Source organism: Mercenaria mercenaria, chromosome 1, assembly GCF_021730395.1.
Source record: "Mercenaria mercenaria strain notata chromosome 1, MADL_Memer_1, whole genome shotgun sequence".
NCBI classification, from domain to species: Eukaryota; Metazoa; Mollusca; class Bivalvia; order Venerida; family Veneridae; genus Mercenaria; species Mercenaria mercenaria.
The window spans coordinates 94,061,898-94,085,781 of NC_069361.1; the positions used below are offsets into that span (position 1 = coordinate 94,061,898).

The 23,884-nt window shown below is 35.4% G+C and overlaps 1 protein-coding gene across 1 annotated transcript; it reads left to right on the forward strand.

Moving 5' to 3' along the window:
* Window positions 1-201: 201 nt before the first annotated feature.
* LOC123530071 (uncharacterized protein C1orf198 homolog) lies at window positions 202-22,225 on the forward strand. The gene is made up of 4 exons (XM_045310767.2): window positions 202-557; window positions 8,533-8,583; window positions 11,437-11,651; window positions 14,994-22,225. The coding sequence occupies exons 1-4, from the start codon at window positions 288-290 to the stop codon at window positions 15,637-15,639; spliced, it is 1,182 nt and encodes a 393-aa protein (XP_045166702.2). The 5' UTR covers window positions 202-287; the 3' UTR covers window positions 15,640-22,225.
* The last annotated feature ends 1,659 nt before the right edge of the window (window positions 22,226-23,884 follow it).

Genomic DNA, 23,884 nt, shown 5'->3' on the forward strand with positions numbered 1-23,884 from the left:
ATGTATTCAAGCTAGAAATACATATGTTTTCATATAACAAATTTCCTCAATTTTTACATGAAACATAAGCACAGGACTCATTTAGTTGTCTGAAATAGATTTTTTTTCTTCAAAATTTTGAGTGATTTAACAGTAGTTGCTTTACCCCGATATATGCGCCAAAACTCATACCGCGCAGCACACCCATAGAGTATGGTAGTGTTTTTTTTTTTTGTTTGACAGCCAGATTACTTCCGGACAAACTTGACAATTTTTTTGCTACTTATAAAATAAAACCAGGCATTAAAATGGATGAACGTGCCTTAGCTTACTTTTCTACTATAAATCCCCTTGCTAGAAAAATTATTAAAGATGAGCGAAATTTAAAAACTGCTTTAAAAAGTCACTGGGAAGAGTTGAACTGGCAGGAACAGGAAGCCTTAGTCGATGATTTTATGGTTGAAAATTCTGTGAGACAGAAATATGCAGACACGGAAAAACTTTATTCATATCAAAAATCTTTTCCCAAGCTTAAAGTTGAAACAGGAGAGAAGATAGTGGTTGACTTTGAAAATGATGTAAGTAAATATTCAAATCTGTACTGATATGGCCAGTTGGGGTCGACTAATGCAGTGTTCGTGTTTACGACGTAAAAGCAGTGCTAGCCCTGGCCATTATAAATTAATAGCCACTTTTTTTTCAGGGAAAAAAATAATAGACAAACTTGGTGCGCGCTTGTAGTGACCTATCTTTTAGTGTACCTTAACCTTTTATATGATCCGCATAATAAACATGTACCGGTGTCATAGTAAGAATATAACATCCGAAATAAATACATCGACAACATTGCATATTCAGTTATTCTTGAAATATCGTCCTCAATCCTCATCATGAACATAACATTTGGCGACGAGGTAGACAAATAAGCATTCTCCACTGAATTATCGTCAATTCTAACCATGAGTCTGCCGTTATTTCCGTCGTTTGACTACGATGCAGACAAATCAAATGCCGGGCCCCGCTGGGAAAAATGGGTCGGTCGTCTGGAGAACCTCCTAGTTGGCATGGCAATCACCAACGATGGAAGGAAACGTGCTTTACTCCTTCACTATGCTGGGGAGAGGGTCTACGACATCTACGATGCCGAAAAAGGTACATCAGAGGGAACGTTCGAAGCAACAAAAACGGTGCTTACGAACTACTTTGCACCAAAGAAAAATGTACAGATGGAAATCTATAAATTTCGTTCATATAAACAAACGAACAAGTCAGACATTAGATGAGTACGTAACAGAACTCAGAACTTTGGCAAAGAACTGTGAGTTTACAGATTGTGATGCTGAAATTTTACAGCAGTTAATACAGCACTGTAAATCTAATAGACTAAGAAGAAGGGCACTGCGTGAACCAGATAAAACTCTAGCAGAAATACTCGCTCTTGGTCGTTCACTTGAATTGTCCGAGGAACAAGCCCAGGTGATGGAGAAGGAGAGGGAGTCTGTCAATGCTATTAATCGAGGACGAAGCAAGCCCAGTCGAGGAAAAGGTAAACAAAGACCCCAGAAAAGCTTCAGTGAAAGTAATCATTCATGGCACACTAACAGATCAAGTCAGAAGTGTCGCAACTGTGGAGGTGAATATCCTCATAGAAACAGCTGTCCTGCAAAAGGAAAACTATGTAACTATTGCAAGAAACCAAATCATTTCATGAAAGTGTGCATGAAAAAGCGTCGTAATCAAAATGTAAATGAAATTCATGAAGGGGCAGTTGGGGGACAGTCAGATTCTGATGAAGAAGAATATTGTTATGGCATAATTGGCCAGGTTGGAAATAAAAGTCCCAGAACTAGTGTCACAATAAACAAGAAGAAAATAACCATGATGGTAGATACAGGTGCCTCTGTAAATATTTTGGATGAAAATACACATAAGTTAGTGGGTCAAGTCAAATTATCAAAGAAAAATCTACCAAATCTCATGCCGTACGGTGGTAGTAAACCCTTGCCAGTGAAAGGTAAATGCGAACTGTTAATTGAAAAGAGCGACAAATTTGTTTTAGACACATTTTACATTGTAAAAGGGAATCATGGTGCCTTATTAGGTTTCGACACAGCAAAGAAACTTGGTGTGATACATGTTGTAAACACAGTCAAAGACAGAGAAAACAAATATCCTGGTCTATTTACAGGAATAGGCAAACTCAAGAATCGCACGGTAAAACTACACATTGATAAATCTGTGAAACCTGTCGCACAACGACAAAGGAGAACACCATTTCATCTGCGTGCTAAAGTAGAGCAAGAGTTAGATAAATTGTTGAAAGAAGACATTATCGAAAAAGTTGAAGGAGAACCAACACCTTGGATTTCTCCAATTGTAACACCACCAAGACAAAACACTCATGCAAGCCATTGACTATGCAAAGTATGGCAAGTGGCACAATATGAAAGCAATAGAAGACCCAGAAATAAGTGTGGAAGAACTTACTTCGCTCAGAAGCATCAAAGACGAGCTGACTGTGCACGGTGAAACAGTCCTCTTACGTGACAGTAGAATTGTTTTACCAAAGTCCCTCCGTGAAAGAGCCATACACATCGCACATGAAGGTCATCAAGGAACAACCAGAACAAAAGCATTTCTAAGATCAAAAGTCTGGTTTCCAAACATGAATGAATTGGTAGAAGACATTATAAAAGGCTGCATAGCGTGTTTAGCTACAACAAAAGAAAGAAACCGTACAGAACCTCTAAAGATGTCTGAATTACCTTCTGGTCCATGGCAGAATCTGAGCGCAGACTTTTGCGGACCATTACCAAGCGGGGAATATCTATTTGTGATAACAGATGAATACTCAAGGTACCCCATTGTGGAAGTAGTGAAGTCGGTATCATCCAGCCGTGTCATACCTATATTGGACAAAACATTATCCGAATTTGGTATGGTCAAGACCATCAAAACTGACAATGGAAGTCCGTTCAATTCCGATTCATTCAGACAGTTTGCTGCATACAGCGGATTCACACATCGACGCATAACTCCGCGGTGGCCAAAAGCTAATTCGCAAGCTGAAGCATTCAATAAGCCACTCATGAAAATCATTAGGGCAGCACATGTGGAAGGCAAGAATTGGAAACAAGAACTGTTCAAATTTCTTAGACAATATAGGGCAACTCCACACACCGTTTCTGGTTTCACACCATACCGACTAATGTTCCAACGAGAACCGAACACAAAGTTGCCCAAAATATTCGAAAAGGATACAGAACCTAAAGTTGACGAAGTTGTAAGACAACGCGATGAACAGTCCAAGTCAGAGAGCAAATCTTACAGCGACAGAAGACACAACGCTGTAAAATACAATCTTAATGTTGGAGATAAGGTACTTCTAGAAAATGAGAACAAAACAAAAATATCACCAAAGTATATACCATCTCCATATGTGGTTAAAGGAAAAAAAGGAAACATGATAACAGCAGAAAATGAAAACCATGAAGTCACACGAAATAGTTCACGGTTTAAAAAGGTCAGATCTGGACTAAATTACAGTTTGAAAAATGACAATGAAAACATTGAAGATGAACTGATCAATGAAAATCCTACTGAAAAACCGATCACCAAAAATCCAACTGAAAAATCCGAAACACCTGTTGAAATTCAAAAATCGCCACAGAGAAATTCTGCGGAACGCGAAAGACCTGTGAGAATGAGACGCGAACCAAAATATCTGAAAGATTTCGTAAAACATTAATTAATAAAATGTGTTGGGCATAATAATCCCATATAAGCAACTTGCCACAAATTGCAATATATATATAAAAAAAAAAAAAAAAAAAAATGATAATAATAATACTTCAGTGTTCTAATTTCAGTGATGGGGCATAATAATCCCCAAAATATAAGAAAATATAAGTGTGAGAAACCGGAAGAGAAATTCAAACATATTTGAAGGAATGTTAATTACAGCATTAAAACTTGTAAATCTAAGACGAAGAAATATTTGACAGAACTGTTGCTGTATTATATTAAAAATGAAGATGAAACATTGTGTTAACTACATAATGTTAACTTTTGATGAAAACATTTGATTATGAAACATTGTGCTAATGTTAACTTTTGATAAACATTTATTGTACCTCCATCTCAGTTATATAGTAAAACATTAGGAATTAATAGAAAGTTATGTTGAACGAATGTTATCCGCACAGTGCCAATTGCAAATATTAATCAGTATTATTTTCAAAGAAGGTTGTTTAAAACTCTAGTCATTCTAAAATCTAGTCTTTGTGTTTATTTTGTGTTTATATAGTGTTTCATAAGTTTCTTTATATTGTTGAGTCATTTTAAGATTGATCTGTTATTTTCATTGTTGAAACATTCAAGATACTCTGTTAAAAGTTTGTTTTAAATCCTTTGATAAAATCTATCCAATTTAGGGAGAGATGTAGTGACCTATCTTTTAGTGTACCTTAACCTTTTATATGATCCGCATAATAAACATGTACCGGTGTCATAGTAAGAATATAACATCCGAAATAAATACATCGACAACATTGCATATTCAGTTATTCTTGAAATATCGTCCTCAATCCTCATCATGAACATAACAGCGCTTAATTCGCATGCGCTTCGGCATTTCAATGAAAAACATTAAACGGGGTATTTATATAGCTACGGTTAGGGAGAAAGGGAAAGATTTTAGGGAGAATTGACGAGGGAAAATGTGGAAATATTTTAACACCATGACATGCAAGTTGAAAAAGGAACTAAATATGCTTAACATAATGTTACTATTTCTGGTATTTCTGTCTTTGTTTAAGTCTATTGATTTAAAGTAAATAACAAATTCACTCAAAATGTCAGTGATTCTTTTCTCTTATCCTTGTAAACCATGTGAATCTAATGTGATTAAAGTTTTTTTTCACTCTTGCAATGATTGCCCGAACTAAGAAAACCCTTTGACTTAGTACCTTCCATTGTCTTTCCTTGATTGCGAAAAACATTCGGAGAATAATTGTTGAAAATCATGTCATTATTTCTGATTACATAAAAAATCTTAAAACACTTTCATGTACACATCACAAGATACCGTCTGTCAAAGGATTTAAAGGCGGGGCTACGATAAAATTTACATCACACGTTTCTACATTTCTACATAGGAAGCTGTCATTGGTTTATCGTATATCTTAACTGACATCGCTTTACCTGAACTATCGGGTGAGCACGTGGTAAACTTTCGAATACACTATCGGATTAATCGAGGTGTTTATTGGAATGCGCGCGTTTACACATGTCGCTTTGGCAATTAAGGGATGACGGGGGAAATAAGGGATGTCGAATATACAATTCAAAGCCTGAAGGCATGTCGCATGCGACAGGCGATAATAGCCTGGCTAGAACCCTGCTTTGAATATAAATACAATTTAAAAAATTTAATTCCATATCAGCAAAAAATAAATCAACTCCCAGTGCTATAATGCACTCAAAGTCACAGTCACTTTAAATAACAGGTGTGTATTGATGCTGGTTCTGAATTAAATATATGTCAATAGCAGTGACATCACTATGACATCACATGGAATACACGTCTTCTTTGATCTGCTGGTTCTTCTTTGATCTGCTGGTGTCGGGACACATTAAATGAAACAGTTGTCAAACAGGTTAAAACCAGTTTCTGATGGCAGGTGTCAAAAATTTGGGTAAATTTAAGTTACGTTATTTAAGTCACAGAAAGTGTCAGTGATAATATTATGTTTCTAAAGTCTCGGTTTTGAAAAATACGAGTAAAATTAAGTGGATTTAAGGAAATTACTGAGCCAGTCAAGGTAAGATACTTTCTAAAGGTCAAAAAAGAATGTGTAAGCTAATGTAATGTAAATCCTTACTGTTAACCCTTACCCTGCTAAATTTCTATACTGGACTGGTCCATCATTCAATTTGGACAGTAATATTTATCATTTGAGGGAATGTTTACTGAAAATGTACTGACTGAATAGCGAACAGTACAGACCATGATCAGACTGCACGGATGTGCAGGCTGATCTTGGTCTGCACTGGTCGCAAAGGCAGAATCACTTGCCGCCAGCAGGCTAAAGGTTAATTTGTGCTTGTCCGCGGACAGACTGAATGCAAAAACGCACTTGTTGTTCACCGTCTAAAAGTCTCGAGTTGGACATAGGAATTCCACATCTTAAGGAATTATGTTTAATTAATTTGTTTGTTTGGTAATTAATGGCGATTAAATGATCAAGGATAAAGTGATGATAATTGTTGCTTTAAACTTTGATACTATCAATATTGTCTACTATCAATAGTGCACACATACGGATCAATTAGTGAAGTACACCTCATACGTGTGCTGGCGATAAACAAACCAATTAAGCGTGTCACCATTTAGAAGGGGTAATTATGCCTCTGGGCAAATGTATACGCTTCCTGCTACCGACTTCGCACGTTTTTGTTGATAAAACTATATTCCAACAGTTTAAGGACAATTTTTTGCAATATTTTTTGGTAGCATTTTTATTAATTAATTGCCATTTTCTATCGCCAAAAATTGCATTTTAATCGACACTTCAATAAAATAATCGCCATTTGGCGATAATGTTGATTGGCAGTGCGAGCACTGTAAAAGTATCTTAATATACAATAAAATTTGTTTGTACGCAAATTTTTCAAGGTGATGGCCTAGATGGGACCCAAAAAATATGAATATTAAGTTAACAAATACTAATCACAATGTTGGAATCCCAATGTCATTTTCAGCAGCGTTATTTTCGAAAAATAACACAGAATGACATAGCCTATTGTCATTCAGTGATGTATTCATACTGGTTTAGCATATAGATCAAAATCGCAACTTATAGATGTAAATTATATGGATCTTCTTGTCCAAAACCATAAGGCCTAGGGCTTTGATATTTGGTATGTAGCAAAATCTAGTGGTCCTCTACCAAGATTGTTCAGATTATTTCCATGGGGTCAAATATGGCCCCACCCCGGGGGTCACATGGTTTATATAGACTTATATAGGAAAAAACTTTGAAAAACCTCTTGTCCAAACCACAGGGCCTAGGGCTTTGATATTTTTTATATGACATCATCTAGTGGTCCTCTGCTAAGATTGTTCAAATTATTCCCCTAGGATCAAATACGGCTCCGCCCTGGGGGTCACATGGTTTACATAGACTTATATAGGGAAAATTTTTGAAAATCTTCTTGTCTAAACCACAAAGACTATGGCTTTGATATTTTGTAATGTAGCATCATTTAGTGGTTCTCTACCAAGTTTGTTCAAATTATCCCTCTAGGGTCAAATATGGCCCCGCCCCAGGGGTCATATGGTTCATATAGACTTTTATAGGGAAAAAACTTAGAACCTTCATGTCCATAACTTTTGACCTTGAGCTAGTCTTGAAATTTGAAACATTCAAAAATGGCTCAGTGGATGGCGCCAACATCACTCTGTAATCTCTTGTTAGGTTAATAGGTTAAAGGTCAAGGTCAGATTAAATTAGAATGGTAGAACTTTTGTTTACAGTGAGCATATAATTTCTGTTCCTTGTGCAGTTACTAAATGCATCAAGGGGGGCATTTCGTGTTCGACAAGCTCTTGTTTACGTATTTGGATGGTCTGACAGTCCCATGTTAAACAAACAAAATGCGTGAAAATGTTCTAATTGTATATCGTGTAAAGTAGGTGCTCTGTGTACAGAGTTTGATTATGCGTCTTGAAATCAGGATTACGTATCGTTTTAAATGAATTAAAATAAATATAGAATAAAAAACAGTGTATTATTTGATTATGTAATTTTTAAAAGGTTATTTAGGGCCTAACATTGTTCTGTACAATATATATTTGCATTCATACCAAACATGTACCTAGCTGGGAAAACCATACTGGACTTGCCTAGCGGCTCATCCAATATGGCTTTCTCAATGGGGTACCCATCCAAATATACCTCCATATTGTCAGAACAATGTTATTTAAAATAACCTAAATATATTTGAAAAATTTTAGGTCGATCTGGTCTCAAATCATTATCATTATGATACCATGATAATAAATTTTTCAGGATTGCTTTCTGGTCCCAAGAGAAAATTATTAGAAATGACAAAGTAACCAGTATTTGCTACATATTCGGATATACAATAAGTAACCAGTATTTGCTACATATTCGGATATACAATAAGTAACCAGTATTTGCTACATATTCAGATATACAATAAGTAACCAGTATTTGCTACATATTCGGATATACAATAAATTATTGCTCGAAATTGATATTTAATGACACTTAAGTGATGTAAGTAATGAAGAACAACTGACGGACACGTAAATCACCGGAAAGCATTGTTATCAGATTTTTCTTACTGATGAAAAGTCCTTATAATTCCAGGCATGTCTTTATTCTAGGTCACATCTCGTATATAAAATTTTATATAAAGTTAAATAATTTGCAAGAATATGTAATCAGTTTGATTTACATTCCTCAGAATATTATAGAAGATTTATACATGGAACATAAAACTGCTACAATGTTATTTATATTTCAGTTCTGGACTTGGCAAGATGAACACTCTGCTCCATTTAATTGGAGAACAAAGGTGAGTGAATTCGTCCAGGAGTAGAAACAGTGATGTAGCTTCATAGTCTGTTGTAAAACCTCATATTATTAAGAGCTTTAATTGACTGAAAATAGACTTCATCTTTCCTCTTACCTAATCTTATCTTTTAGCTGTATGTTAAAATTATTGGTGTAAAGGTAGCCTGGTGACATTCCCATATTTAATATTATTAGCTGAAAATAGCTACAGGTAAAGGATGACAGGTTACAAATTTAACTAATGACTGCCTCGGTAGCCTAGTGGTAGAGTGTTCGCTTGGAGTGCGGGAGGTCGTGGGTTCGATCCCCGGTCGCGTCGTACTAAAGACGTAAAAAATGGTACTAGTAGCTTCCTCGCTCGGCGCTCGGCATTAAGATGATAGTGCTAGGACTGGTCAGTCCAGTGTCAGTATAATATGACTGGGCGGGGTATCATGCCACATGTCTACAGCATGATATTCCAGTGAGGCAGCACTATAAAGTTGGGCATTGTGCTCATTGCTACAAGTAGACACATCGTTTATATGACTGAAAAATTGTTGAAAAAGATGTTAAACCCAAACACACACACACACACACATACAAATTTAACTATTAAACATTTTACAAATAATAAATAGAACTTTTGTTGTCATCCTTTCGTCAGTGTTGGCATCCACATCATAAAAGTTTTGCATTTAAGCAGGTTGTTCAAAAACTACTAGGCTAAATGCTTCAGACTTCAAACATTAACTTTGGCATCACAAGATGACCTCAATTGACAAGTATCATCATTCTTGCTTTTATTTTGTCAGAATTATACCCCTTTTTAGCTCGACTATACGAAGTATAAGGAGAGCTATCCTACTTGCCCCGGCGTCGGCGTCTTTCCGCGTCCCCACCTTGGTTAAAGTTTTGGTGCACTTTCTCTTTTTTCAACTTATCTCTGTAATTACATGATGGATTTGATTCAAACTTGAAATACTTATTACTCATCATCATTCACATCATCTGACATAAGGGCCATAACTCTGGCACCAATATTTCATGAATTATCCTCCCTTTTCACTTAGATTTTCAGGTTAAAGTTTTGATGCACTTTCACTCTATCTCTGTTATTACGGAATGGATTTGATTCAAACTTAAAATAGTTGTTCAACATCATTACCCACATCATATGACACAAGATGCATAACTCTGGCACCATTTTTTCATGAATTATTTCCCCTTTTTACTTAGAATTTCAAGTTAAAGTTTTGGTGCACTTTCACTCTACCTCTGTTATTACTGAATGGATTTGATTCAAACTTAAAATAGTTGTTCAGCATCATCACCCACATCATATGACACAAGCTGCATAACTCTGGCACAATTTTTCATGAATTATTCCCCTTTTTACTTAGAATTTCAGGTTAAAGTTTTATGCACTTTCACTCTACCTGTGTTATTACTGAATGGATCTGATTCAAACTTAAACAATTGTTCAACATCATTACCCTTATCATATGACACAAGGTGCATAACTCTGGGACAAATTTTTCATGAATAATTTCCCCTTTTTACTTAGAATTTTAGGTTAAAGTTTTGATGCACTTTCACTCTGTCTCTGTTATTACTGAATGGATTTGATTCAAACTTAAAATAGTTGTTCAACATCATCACCCACACCATATGACGCAAGGTTCATAACTCTGGCACCAATTTTTCATTAATTATTCCCCCTTTTTACTTAGAATTTTAGGTTAAAGTTTTGATGCACTTTCATTCTGTCTCTGTTATTACTGAATGGATTTGATTCAAACTTAAAATAGTTGTTCAACATCATCACCCACACTATATGACACAAGCTGCATAACCCTGGCACCAATATTTAATGAATTATGCCCCTTTTTGCTTTGGATATACTTATATAGTGTTTTGATACATTTTATCTTTACCTCTCTTATTACTTTAAGTTGATATTTTTGACATAGATCCAGCTATTGTGCAATATCTTCATCCACAATTGGAGTCATTAAACACTCCAGTAACAGCTCTAGTTTCCTCAGATGTGCCCAGTTTCACTATCAAGCATCGAAATAGTCGAGCGCGCTGTCTCCTGTGACAGCTCTTGTTAACATTATATAAGTATAAAAAGTAGTCAAAACTACAAAATGTAACAAGTCAGTTTTATTAATTATCAGTGTTTTGGCTGGATAAGACTTCCTCTGGGTACAAAAAAAAAAATCCTGCAGCTATAATCAATTTTTAACATAGATATTTTGTGACAGTTTTGCGTGTAAGCATGTTTCTTAGGAATTACTTGACAAAATGTTTTCAGATTTTTCACACATCTTCAGCATCATGGGATGACCTCAAATGACAAGTTTTTTTAAACTCTGGCTGATATTTTGTCAAAATTATTCCCCTTCTTATCCCCCACTGAAGGCAGAGGGATGTTGTTTTGGGGTTTCCGTCTGGATGTTCATCCATCAGTCCATGCGTGCATCTGTCCGAAATTGAAAACGTTTATAATTCAAAAAGTATTTAAGCTTGAATCACCAAACCTTATGTTTACATTAATTAGCTCATGATATTTGCTCATAGTATTATCCCCTTGACTTAGCAAAACCAGAGTTACTCCCCTTGATTTGTTTGAATTTTTTAAAAGAATAATTCAAGAAGTATTTCTGCTAGAATCACCAAACCTCACATAATTATTAATTAGCACATGACCTTTGCCTGTAGTATTTATCCCCCATGAGCTATTAAAAGCAGAGTTTTTCACCTTGATTTAGTAAATAAATATGAAAATGCTTATAATTCAAAAAATCTTTTAATTAGAATCACCAAACCTCACATAATGATTAGCACGTGACCTTTGCTTACACTTCAGAGCCAACAAGACCTAACCCTAGATGACCTTGAACCAGATGTACTGTGCAGTAAACCAGCTTCCAAAGCTAAGAAACCAGAATCCAGCAGTAACCAGCCAACAGAACATGTGGAACAGAAGGCAGCAGAAAATAGGGAGTTTTCAGTTCAGTCAGGGACCAGTATTTGGGAATCACCCTTCCTTCAGGGAGTGAAGAAACCAGACTTCTTAAACAGGTTAACATGTAAATTAACTATACTAATCAACTTTATTGGATTTTTTAGCTCACCTGAGCACAAAGTGCTCAAAGGTGAGCTTTTGTAATCACCCTGTGTCCGTCTGTCGTCGGTGTCATCAACAATTTGACTGTTAACACTCTAGAGGTCACAATTTTGTCCCAGTCTTAATGAAACTTGGTCAGAATGTTACTCTCAATAAAATCTTGGACGAGTTTGATATTGGGTCATCTTGGATCAAAAACTAGGTCACTAGGTCAAATCAAAGGAAAAGCTTGTTAACACTCTAGAGGTCACAATTTTGACCCAATCTTAATGAAACTTGGTCAGAATGTTACCCTTAATAAAATCTTGGATGAGTTCGATATTAGGTCATCTGGGTTCAAAAACTAGGTCACCAGGTCAAATCAAAGGAAAAGCTTGTTAACAGTCTAGAGGTAACAATTTTGGCCCAATCTTCATGAAAGTTGGTCTGAATGTTACCTTTAATAGAATCTTGGACGAATTTGCTATTGGGTCACCTGGGGTCAAAGACTAGGTCACCAGGTCAGATCAAAGAAAAAGCTTGTTAACACTGTACATACCACATTTATGACTGTATCTTCATGAAACTTCATCAGAATGTTAATCTTGATGATCTTTAGGTCCAGTTTGAATCTGGGTCATGTAGGGTCAAAAACTAGGTCACCAGATCAGGTCAAAGGAAAAGCTAGATAACACTGCAGAGGCCACATTTATGACCATATCTTAATGAAACTTGGTCAGAATGTTAATCTTGATGATCTATAGGTAAGATTAAAATCTGGGTCAGGTGGTATGAAAAAGTAGGTCACTAGGTCAAATTAAAGGAAAAGCTTGTTAACACTCTAGAGCAATGTTGGGCGGTTAAAACCGCCCCCGGTTTTAACCAGCGGTTTTAACCGGTTAAAACCGCCCCGGTCAATACTCCCTGAAGTGGTCAATACCGGTCAATACTGGTCGATTGGTCAATACTGGTCAATTAGTCAATACTTACTGTAAAGATATTTTGCAGAGTTTATGAACAATTTAAATAATGACTGTTAAGAGCATTTGGGGCTTGATGAAGGTGTTTGCATGAATTATATTAAGTTCAAGCAACCAAATTAATACTCCCAAATTAGTCAGAAGTGGTCAGTTTGTCAGCACTGGTTGATACTGGTCATTAAACTGCTACTTTAACTGAACTTCATTTGTAGAAAGTATTTCATAAACTGTAGCAGTTAAGTGTTTGATTTACAAGTGATAAATCTAATTATTTTTAATAGTATTTAATTCAATGAAAAATTGCTGCCTACAACTGGACCCTTTCACTGAAGTGGTTTAATTGTGTTTTGATAGCAAGTGTCACATTGCCTAATTGACACCATGTCTTACAATATACAATAGATGATATGTTGCAGGCCTGTCTATCTAGTCACTAATTAGCTGTCATGATCAATAATCCCTCTGTATTAATGAGGTGCTTGAACATGGTAACTTTATCAAAGCATTGAAACAACTAGCATTGACCACTGACCAGTCTAAGTATATTATCCAGAACTGAGCCTGACCAGGACACATTGCCAAGGACCAAAACTGAATCGACCAGTATTGACCACTATTCTTTTTAAGGAACAACATCTATATTATTCAGATTGCTTTATAATTTTTACATTAATGTTACAGCCTGTTCTAATCTGTGAATGTGCATTATGTAAAAGTGTTGAATAAACCAGTATTAACCACCCAAGAGTGACCAAAGTATTGAATCGACCAGTATTGACCGGTATTGACCAGTATTGACCGGTTTTAACCAGTATTGACCGCCGGCCCGGTCAATACTCATATTGACCGGCTTTTTGCCAACATTGCTCTAGAGGCCACATTTATGACTGTATCTTTATGAAACTTAGTCACATCATTAATCTTGATGATCTTTAGGTCAAGTTTAAGTCTGGGTCATGGGGGTCAAAAACTAGGTCACCAGGTCAAATCAAAGGAAAAGCTAGTTAACACTCCTGAGGCCACATTTATGACCATATCTTAATGAAACTTGGTCAGAATGTTAGTCTTGATGGCTTTTGATTCAAATTTAAATCTGGATCAGGTGGGGTGAAAAACTAGGTCACTAGGTCAAATCAAAGGAAAAGCTTGTTAACACTCTAAAGGCCACATTTATGACTATCTTCATGAAACTTGGTCAGAATGTTAATCTTGATGATCTTTAAGACAAGTTTGAATCTGGGTCATGTGGGGTCAAAACTAGGTTACTGGGTCAAATCAAAGGAAAAGCTAGTTAACACTCCTGAGGCCACATTTATGACCATATCTTAATGAAACTTGGTCAGAATGTTAATCTTGATGATCTTTAGGTCAGATAAAAGTCTGGGTCAGGTGGGATGAAAAACTAGTTCACATGGTCAAATCAAAGGAAAAGCTTGTTATCACTCTAGGGGCCACATTTATGACTGTATCTTCATGAAACTTAGAATGTTAATCTTGATGATCTTTAGGTCAGTTTTGAATCTGGGTCATGTGGGGTCAAAAACTAGGTCACTGGGTCAAATCAAAGGAAAAGCTAGTTAACATTCCTGAGGCCACATTTATGACCTTATCTTAATGAAACTTGGTCAGAATGTTAATCTTTATGATCTTTAGGTCAATAGGTCAGGTGAGTGATACAGGGCCTTCATGGCCCTCTTGTTTTTATTTTCAATTCAGTATTAGATATTTAATTGTTAAATTTGATAAGTGCTCTCTCTTTAAATGTGTGACAAAATATGCAAAACCCAAGGTCATTAGGTGAAAGGGTCAATGTCATATTTAGATAATGTCAGAGATCATATAGCTTCAATTTGTGTCCATTCCATACTTATTAAGGTGTCCTATCAAATACTTATTAAGTATGGAATGGACACAAATTGAAGCTATATGATAGTTGTGTTCTTAACCATTGAAAGGAATTTCATAAAATTAGCATCAGTGCATAGTGCAATATCCAGGCCACTAGATCTAAGGTCAAGGTCACATATTAAGGTCAGAAGTTTTACTTCCATGCAGCAAAATTGCATCTGGGGGTATTTATCACCTGTATTATAGCTCTAGTTGTAACTTGATTTCTTTAGCTCCTTGTTTGGCACATTTATAATAAGAGTAGTTGAATGTTAAAAATAGAACAGTTTTGATTGTATACATATTAATTAGTACTTTTTTCAGTTTTCTGATACAGTCAGAAGCAATTGTGAAAGGCTTTATAATAATGTTGAAGTACCAAATGAAGTTAAATTTCTTTTCAAAGATTTTGTGATATTTCTTGTAGAATATATTCTCATACTGTTGCAGATCTAGAAGTACTAGTCCAACAAAGTCCTCGGCAACATCCAGAGAGTCACTGATGACAAGCAGATCTAAGACTCCAGAAGAAGTGAACTATGCTTTCTCTGGTAGTATGGATGATCTGTCCAGCTCACCAAGCATTATAGATGAAAGGAGTCTTTCGGTGTCCAGTGGGGAGATACGGGGGACATCACCCTCACAGGATACATATCCAGTTAAACCTTCAAGAAGGAAAAGATCAACAAGTAAATCACCAGTCAAAAATGTTCTCACATCTTCAAAAAAATCAGAATCTGAAACAGGGTCACACTCACTTGTTTTGTCAAAAGATGACGATGAGCTTGCTTTTGATAATCCAGTTTTAGGTAATAATTGGTCAACATTTGTCAATGGCCAAGATGAAGAGGAATTAAGTAGCGCCACTCCTTCCCCATATAAGAGTTTACTTAAAGAGCCAGAACCGATTGGGATAGATAGGGGTGAAAATATAGGTCAGCAGACTACATTGTTGTCTGGTTCACATGATTCCTTTCAAGATGAGTTTCTTTGTGTTGAGACATCTATAGATGAGAACCAGACTGCTGATGGTACTGATGGGCTAAATGAATCAAGTCTTTCCAAAACTGGGTTTGATTTTCTTGATAACTGGTAACTAGGACAGAATAATAATCATATAACATGAGGCCAGTAAATGCATTCTTAATAAGACTATAATATCTAGTAGATTAGGACAAACTCTTTAAGTTAGCATTTTCAATAACATTAAGTTTTGTTTTGTTTTCTTGTTTTTTTTCTTGCAAATTCTCAAGTACTGTTCTTTAGCTCACAAGAGTTTGTGGTGAGATGTAAGTATAGGTGGATGGTCCAGCATCCATTTTCCTGCATCTGTTGTCAACATTTTTACCTAAACATCTTATCCTCTGGAACTACTGGTCAGAATTGCACAAAACTCGGTCTGTAGCATCCTGACAAGGTCCACTCTCAAGTTTGTTCAAATTGTGGCACTATGCCCTCTGTAGGGGCAGCAGCAGCTAAAGATCCTTTAAAGGACCTCTTCTGTTGAATCACTAGATGAATCTTCATCAAACTAGGTCTGTAGCATTATTACTAGGTCTACTCTCAAATTTGTTCAAAAGGGGCACTTAGCCCCTTTTAGGGCTGTAAGACTTAAACATAGAAATACAGTTAGACAACTTCTTCTTATGAACCACTTGATGGATCTTCATCAGTGTAAAGCATCATTGTAAGGTCTTCTCTCAGTTTTAATCAAATGGGGGTATGCCACACCAGCCTTGGATGGGGTAACTACCTGAACAAGACACTAAGGCATAGGGCTCATTATTGGATGCTGAAACACCTAAAACAGCAAAGAATTCTGGTCGACAAAGGGAACGGTTGCTTTGGTCATGGATTATGCAATACATTGTTTTAGATCCATCTGGGTAAACTTTCACCAACACTGTCTTCAAACATGACTTACCTGAAACACCTCACCACAAACCTTTGTACACTTATTCGAAACCTGTTCAGAAGTTCCTCTCTCAGTTGTATATTGTTGCAAAGGTAGTGAGAGCTCTTCATTTCCATGTACTAACTTGGATGGAGTAGAAGCCTCCCGGCCATGCTGTATACTGGTTGCTTGCTGAAAATAATAAAGTGCTGTCGGATGCTGCTCATTTCCACATTCCAATTTGTCACATTTAACTGAAAAAGGACATGGCTCAATCTCTGTGAGTATATCTGAAAGTTTGTACAGTTTGTTGTCCTAAGAAGTCAATTTTGGAAACTTATCTAATTTTCTTTTCAATGTAGACTCTACCATTTCTGGAGATCCATAGCATTCATATAACCTGTCCCACAAATGTTTCAAGCCCTTTTCAAATTTGTTTGCATTTGATCTTCTTAAACTGATAGCGTGTTTCTTTAATTCAGTCCCTAAATTCTTTGTCAGCAGGTCAAATTTTCTGCTGGTGTGGTCTATAATTCTTGAATTATTGACCAAAAGCTGACTTTCCAAATGATAAAAGTCTCTGACTATTCATCGAATTTAGTATAACTCTGTATTACCAAATCCTTTTTATACGCCTGTCTCTGAACGAGCAGGGCATAATATGTGAACACCCTAGGCAGGTGGCAGGCGGTCGGCATCCAAAGCATATCCGCTCTCTAAGTCAAACAGTTTTCATCCGTTCTTCACCGAACTTGCTGACAATGTTTGTGGACATAATATCTTGGCTTAGTTCGATAACCAGCCAAATTGCCCCAGGCGCTCTTGGATTATGGCCCTTGAATTACTCGAAAAACTGCAAATTTAGCCTTTTTCGATCTCTTAAGTCAAATAGTTTTTATTCGATCTTCACCAAACTTGCTGACAATGTTTGTGGGCATTATATCTCGGCCAAGTCCGATAACCAACTGGTTCACACCAGGCACTCTTGGATTATGGCCCTTGAATTACCCAAAAACTGCAAATTTAGATTTGTCCGCCCTCTAAGTCTAACAGTTTTCATCTCAGCCAAGTTCGATAACTACCCAAATCGCCCCAGGCACTCCTGGATTATTCACCTTTGGATTACTCGAAATCTGCGAAATTAGCCCTGTCCATTCAAACGGTTTTGATCGGATTTCATCCCACATGGTACCTCAAAAATACCTTGATTCCTTCTTACTCTTTTTTTGAGTTAACAAGGCATACAACATCAACATTATTACCTTTATGATACGTAACTGAATATTTAGTCGGGCATATTTTGTGACAGTCTGGCACTCTTGTTTATGCATTTGTATGCTAAACACAGATTTTACCATTCATGATTCAGTATGCCATATGTATATTCAAGGTCAAATAATCAAAGTCAGGTGAGCGACTGAGCCACTATGGCCCTCTTGATATAGTCCATTATGGCTAAAAATGCTTAAGGTGAGTTATATACATGTGTCATCTGCCATGCATCATAAAAGAATTTTACTGTTAATACTAGAGGTCACAATTTTAGTACAATCTTTATGAAACCTTATCAGAGTGTCTTCACAAAGTCTCACAGGAATTTGATTCTCGGTCATCTGGAGTCCAAAATTTGGCTATTAGATCAAATAATAGAAAAGCCTTGTTAACACTCTGGAGGTAACAGTATGAACTTGATCTTCATGAAACTTTGTCAGAATGTATGCTGTAATGACATCAAAATGAAGTTTAAAACTTGGTCTTTTAAGTTAAAATATGTCACTAGACCAAATTATAGGAAAGCTTTGATAAAATTCCAGAGGCCATTTTTCACCTGATCGTCATGAAACTTAATAAGAATGTTTTTCTCTATAAAACTAGATCAAGGTTGTAAGAGTAACATCTTGAGTACAAAATTAGATCTCTAGGATAATATTAGAAGAAAAAAACAGAATATCACTCTAGAGGGCACAATTTCTAAATGATGTTAATGAAACTTTGTTAGAATTTTTTTCTTTATGACATTTAAGCCAAGATAGAATCTTGGTCATCGAGATCGAAATTAGGTCACTAGGTCAAATCATAGAAGATGCATGTTAACACTCTAAAGGACACATTTCTCCACTGATCTCCAGGAAACATGGTTAAAATGTTTTATGCAGTAAAATCTAAGGGAAGTTTGTAACTAGATCATCTTGGATCTTAAACTAGTTGCCAAGTTAAATCTCGGAGAAGCTCTGTTTACACTTTTGTGATCTTCGTGAAATTTTGTTGGAAGATTTGTCTTTATAAAATCTGTTCCAAGTTTGAAGAAGGATCAAAAATTAAATCCCTAGGCAAAATCATAGAAAAACCATATTAACACTTTAGATGTCACATTTTCTGTATGATCTTCATGGAACATGTTCAGAATGTTTGATGTGATGACATTTTGGCCAATTTTGAAACTTGCTTGTCTGAGGTTAAAATCTAGGTCACTGTGTGAAATATTAGAGAAACTTTGTTCACATTTGTTAATATGGTTGGAATGTTTTTTCTTCATAAAATCTATGTCAAGTTTGAAACTTGCATACCTTATGTCTAAAACAATGCCGCTGGGTAAGTCTTAGAGACTTTACATTTTCAATTACTTTTAAGTTTTATGAATGAAAGTATCTTGTCTTTTCATGTTTGAGATATGACATCTAACAGCCTCATTTTTGGGAGAAAATCTCCATGTAGCAATAAGGATGAGCTTATAAATATGCAATGAATATATGGCATGACAAAGGAGTTAATTCTTATAGATAACGTCCTCACTGTTTAGTCGAATTAGTGCTTCCATTTGTTTAGAAAATAGTTCAAAAGTTTTTTTTGTATTCTTTAATGTTATGATTAAAGATGTATGATAAAGTGTCCCAGGCATATACTCTTAATATATTTTGTGCAATATAAATTTGTATGAATGATTATAATACTGTAACTGTAGAGGTAAAACTGTTAAGAGTTTTTGTTGCCCAAGCTTTGGGCTTTTGTGTTGTTGTTTTTTGTGATTGGTTTTGCCTGTACTCTTAGTTATTTTTGCATTATATATAGATTTGTAGTCATTTGCTACTATACAATTATTGCCTTTTGGTGAGGTAAATATGTGGATTTATCGACCTGATGAAAGTGATATCGACCGAGGGCGCAGCCCGAGTTTAATATCGCTTTTATCAGGTCGATAAATCCACATATCGACCAAACTTAAAAGGCAACAATTGTTTTATTATTAAATCCAGTATAAACATTAAATACAAATATCTGCAACCTTTGGTCATTTTTCGCGGTAAATTGTGTACGACGTCAAACTGTGATGACGTCACAGCTGGCGGTCAGTATGTGTTTTTGGCTCCGCCTTCGAGTAAGTACAACTTTTTATCATTGATCATGTGACTACATTTAGACTAATGGAAAGGACTATAAATATAGATTTAATAATAAAGTATGTTATCACCCCATTGATTTATTATTCAAGCTCGGTATTTAGGCTTACAAGCAAAGTCAAAGCATTATCAAGAAGGAATGGAAGGTATTTTTGTACAAAGCTTTATAGGTTGTACAGTAACTCAACATTATGAAAAATAGTAGTCACGAAATCTTGCAATGAAAATGGTTTGATGGTCTTAGCATTATCTTCAGACACATTGAAACTATACTGCATTTTGAAACTTCATGTCCTTAGGTAAGCAACTAAGACTCACAAGACATTTTTATATGCTGAAGGATTTACAAGTGTTTATAAATGTGTTATTTTAGATAGTTTTATCAATATATTTATTTATGGTACTTTCATATGTTTGTGTGATATGTAAATAAATGTACATAGCCAAGTTTTTGTGTTCCAAAGCAGTGATCAAGCATGACTTGTGTAATGAGGTCAGAAAACAGGCAAAAGGTTTGAAATTTCTTTTTCATCAAAAGTGAGAAAACGTGCAAAAAGTTCTTTTATCATAGTCATTTATCAGTATTGCTTCAGTATCTATTAAATGCTGTAACACAACAGCTTTTGAGGTAAACATCAACAACTTTTGCAAGTATCTGAGTTTGAGCGAACAAATTTTGACTGTATCCCATTTTAACATGAAAGTATGAAACATTTTTTATTTAAGAAATTGTTTTGGCTAAGGAGTATTAAGTACAGCATCTAGACTCTCATGCATGCACTCTTTCATTTACTGGACACTGACTTGTCTACATATTTTATAAAAATTATACATTAGTCTCTTTTCTTTCTTCAAATCTTCTCCACATCTCTGTCATTTAAACTGTTTTTGATGTTTAGATATCAGTTTTTGCTGACAATACTGTATTACTGCTTTTTGAATGGTCCTAATAGAACAAGCTCTGACATTTTCTCCTTTTTGGCATATTTTATCTTTACAGTAGCTTTGTCAGTTACACAATTTTTACTTCATATGCATATGATCTGATTACGATGATTCATTGAAAATTTAGTGCTCTGATGTTCAAAGCTCAAGTGTTTGCTTAGGAAAACCAATAAAATATAGGCATATAGATTTTTATATGACACTAGTAATGATAGCTGCTCCTGTAATATTAAATTTCAAACCCAGGGAGGTATGGTTTTTGAACTGTTCTTCTGTATGTCACACTTTCTTGCATATTCAAATCCTCACACATTTTCCATTCAATTTAGATGGAACTTGGTATGCAGGACTATCTACACAAAATAGGAAGTGACTGTTTAAAGTTACATGTGAAATAATTCAAAATATAGTTCCAGAATGTTGATGAGGTCATATAAGAATGTGACAGTTATATTGTTTTGCTTGGTTTCATTACTGATTGTATTGGGAAATGATCTAGATACCATACATGGTTTTAGATTTATTCATTTACAGTTACCATTCAAGATATTGACTTTAGTCCTAGCATATTGGTAGTTAACGATAAGATGATATACAGATTGCAAAAATAGGTAAGTAGGTCAAAGGTTAAGGTCACAAACTGAGCTCAAAGATCAAAGCTGACATCATGTTTCTTGTTCAAAGCATTACTAAAAGATGTTCAAGGTTATAGACGGGTGTTAATAAGACAATATGTATGTTCAGAGTGCAAAACCTAAATCATTAGTACAACCTAACCCTTACCACCATACTTCATACCCCCACCAAATTGCCAGATTACCTCCACATACACACACCAAACAAAAAAAAATATTTTTTTTTTTAATTTTACTTTCTTGTGCACATATTATACTAACCAAAAGATGTGCTGGATAAGTTGGTATAGTATTACAACTCGCGGTATATCTACCACTTACAGGTTCTGTTCCATTTTATACTTTATAATATCATTCTGTTAAGCATTTTACGTATCTCATAAAATGTTAACATCTTTCTTTAAGATTAAAGTCAAAGATATTTGAAGATTTCAACATTAGTTTTGAATTATTTTGTACTTCGTATCAGCTGATTTTATCAAACAATATTGTGTTCAACATATATTTTTCATTTATATAGGTTGTTTTTGTGATATTAATATATATGTATAAAGTCAAATAAAGCACATTTTGTATTTTATTTCATTATCGGAAATATCTTTACCTGAATATTGCAGATTTTATGAATATTTTACATTTATTTAGTATTTTTGGTAACTGCTGTTGTACATTTTTTTCGTATTTACATTTATGAAATTAAATCATTAAATCATGGAGTTACTGGATTCGCATTCCTGAACAGTTCTGATTTTTTACATGTCAGATGAAATTAACATCTTTTCTAGAAATAAAATTGTATTTCTTAGTAAATGAATGTTGTTGTTTTTATTGTTCACATGAACTTTACAAATATTTTATTATAACATGTGCCTTATCAACTGGGGTTGTGTTTTGAAATCAGTAAGGTAGGATATGTATTTTGTCAAGCTGAAATTGTCTCATTGAAGCATTTTAGTTGTGAACAGGTGGGCCGTTTTAGTTCACTTATGGACTTTGCAATGCCAGTGTTTTTAATTCTCAAGAAATGCATTAAAACTTTATGTGAATTACTAAGGTGATGATTTTTGGTCAAGGTCAAAATGACATTGTGTCAGAAAGCTGTTTCACTCAGTTCTTTGAGATGGTTAAAGCTCGTATACATAAAACTGCATGGGAGACGTGGAAAACCCTCACAGACAAAACTCCTCCCTCTGGTTTCATGAAGCAGACAAAACCCCGCCCATGCATTTAACAGAATTATCATAAAAGGTATGTATCACAAATAATTTAAGAAAATATTTTTATATTTCACTATCAACAACTGTTAGTTTTAGCTCAACTATATGAAGTATATGGACAGCTGTCCTACTTGCACCGGCGTCTGTATCCACATCCACACATTGAAGTTGATGCACTTTCACTTTTTCTCTGTTATTACTTATTGGATTTGCTTCAAACTCATAACAGTTATTCCTCATCATTACCCACATGTAACACAAGGCCCATTACTCTGGCACCAGTTTTTAGCTCACCTGAGCACGAAGTGCTCAAGGTGAGCTTTTGTGATAGCCCTGTGTCCGTCGTCGTCAGTCATCCGTCGTCAACAGTTTGACTGTTAACACTCTAGAGGTCACAATTTTGGCCTAATCTTAATGAAACTTGGTCAGAATGTTACCCTCATAAAAATCTTGGACGAGTTCGATATTAGGTCATCTGGGGTCAAAAACTAGGTCACCAGGTCAAATCAAAGGAAAAGCTTGTTAACATTGTAGAGGTCACAATTTTGGCCCAATCTTAACGAAACTTGGTCAGAATGTTACCCTCAATAAAATCTTGGACGAGTTCGATATTAGGTCATCTGGGGTCAAAAACTAGGCCACCGGGTCAAATCAAAGGAAAAGTTTGTTAACACTCTAGAGATCACATTTTTGACCCAATCTTAATGAAACTTGGTCAGAATGTTACCCTCAATAAAACCTTGGACAAGTTCGATATTGGGTCATCTCGGGTTAAAAACTAGGTCACTAGGTCAAATCAAAGGAAAAGCTTGTTAACATTCTAGAGGTCACAATTTTGGCCCAATATTAATGAAACTTGGTCAGAATGTTACCCTCAATAAAATCTTGGATGAATTCGATATTGGGTCATCTGGGGTCAAAAACTAGGTCACCACATCAAATCAAAGGAACAGCTTGTTAACACTGTAGAGGCCACATTTATAACTGTATCTTCATGAAACTTGGTCAGAATGTTACTCATGATGATCTCAAAGTCCAATTTGAATCTGGGTCATGTAGGGTCATAAACTAGGTCACCAGGTCAAATCAAAGGAAAAGCTAGTTAACACTCTAGAGGCTACATTTATGACCATATCTTAATGAAACATTGTCAGAGTGTTAATCTTGATGATCTATAGGTCATGCTCAAATCTGGGTCATGTGGGGTCAAAAACTAGGTCACCGGGTCAAATCAAAGGAAAAGCTTGTTAAC

Bases quoted from the DNA above. Each gene is read 5' to 3' on its own strand.
- LOC123530071 (XM_045310767.2), top strand. From the start codon at position 288: ATGGATGAACGTGCCTTAGCTTACTTTTCTACTATAAATCCCCTTGCT. The intron at 558-8,532 runs GTAAGTAAATAT...TTTATATTTCAG, and splicing joins TGGTTGACTTTGAAAATGAT to TTCTGGACTTGGCAAGATGA. The intron at 11,652-14,993 runs GTTAACATGTAA...ATACTGTTGCAG, and splicing joins AAACCAGACTTCTTAAACAG to ATCTAGAAGTACTAGTCCAA.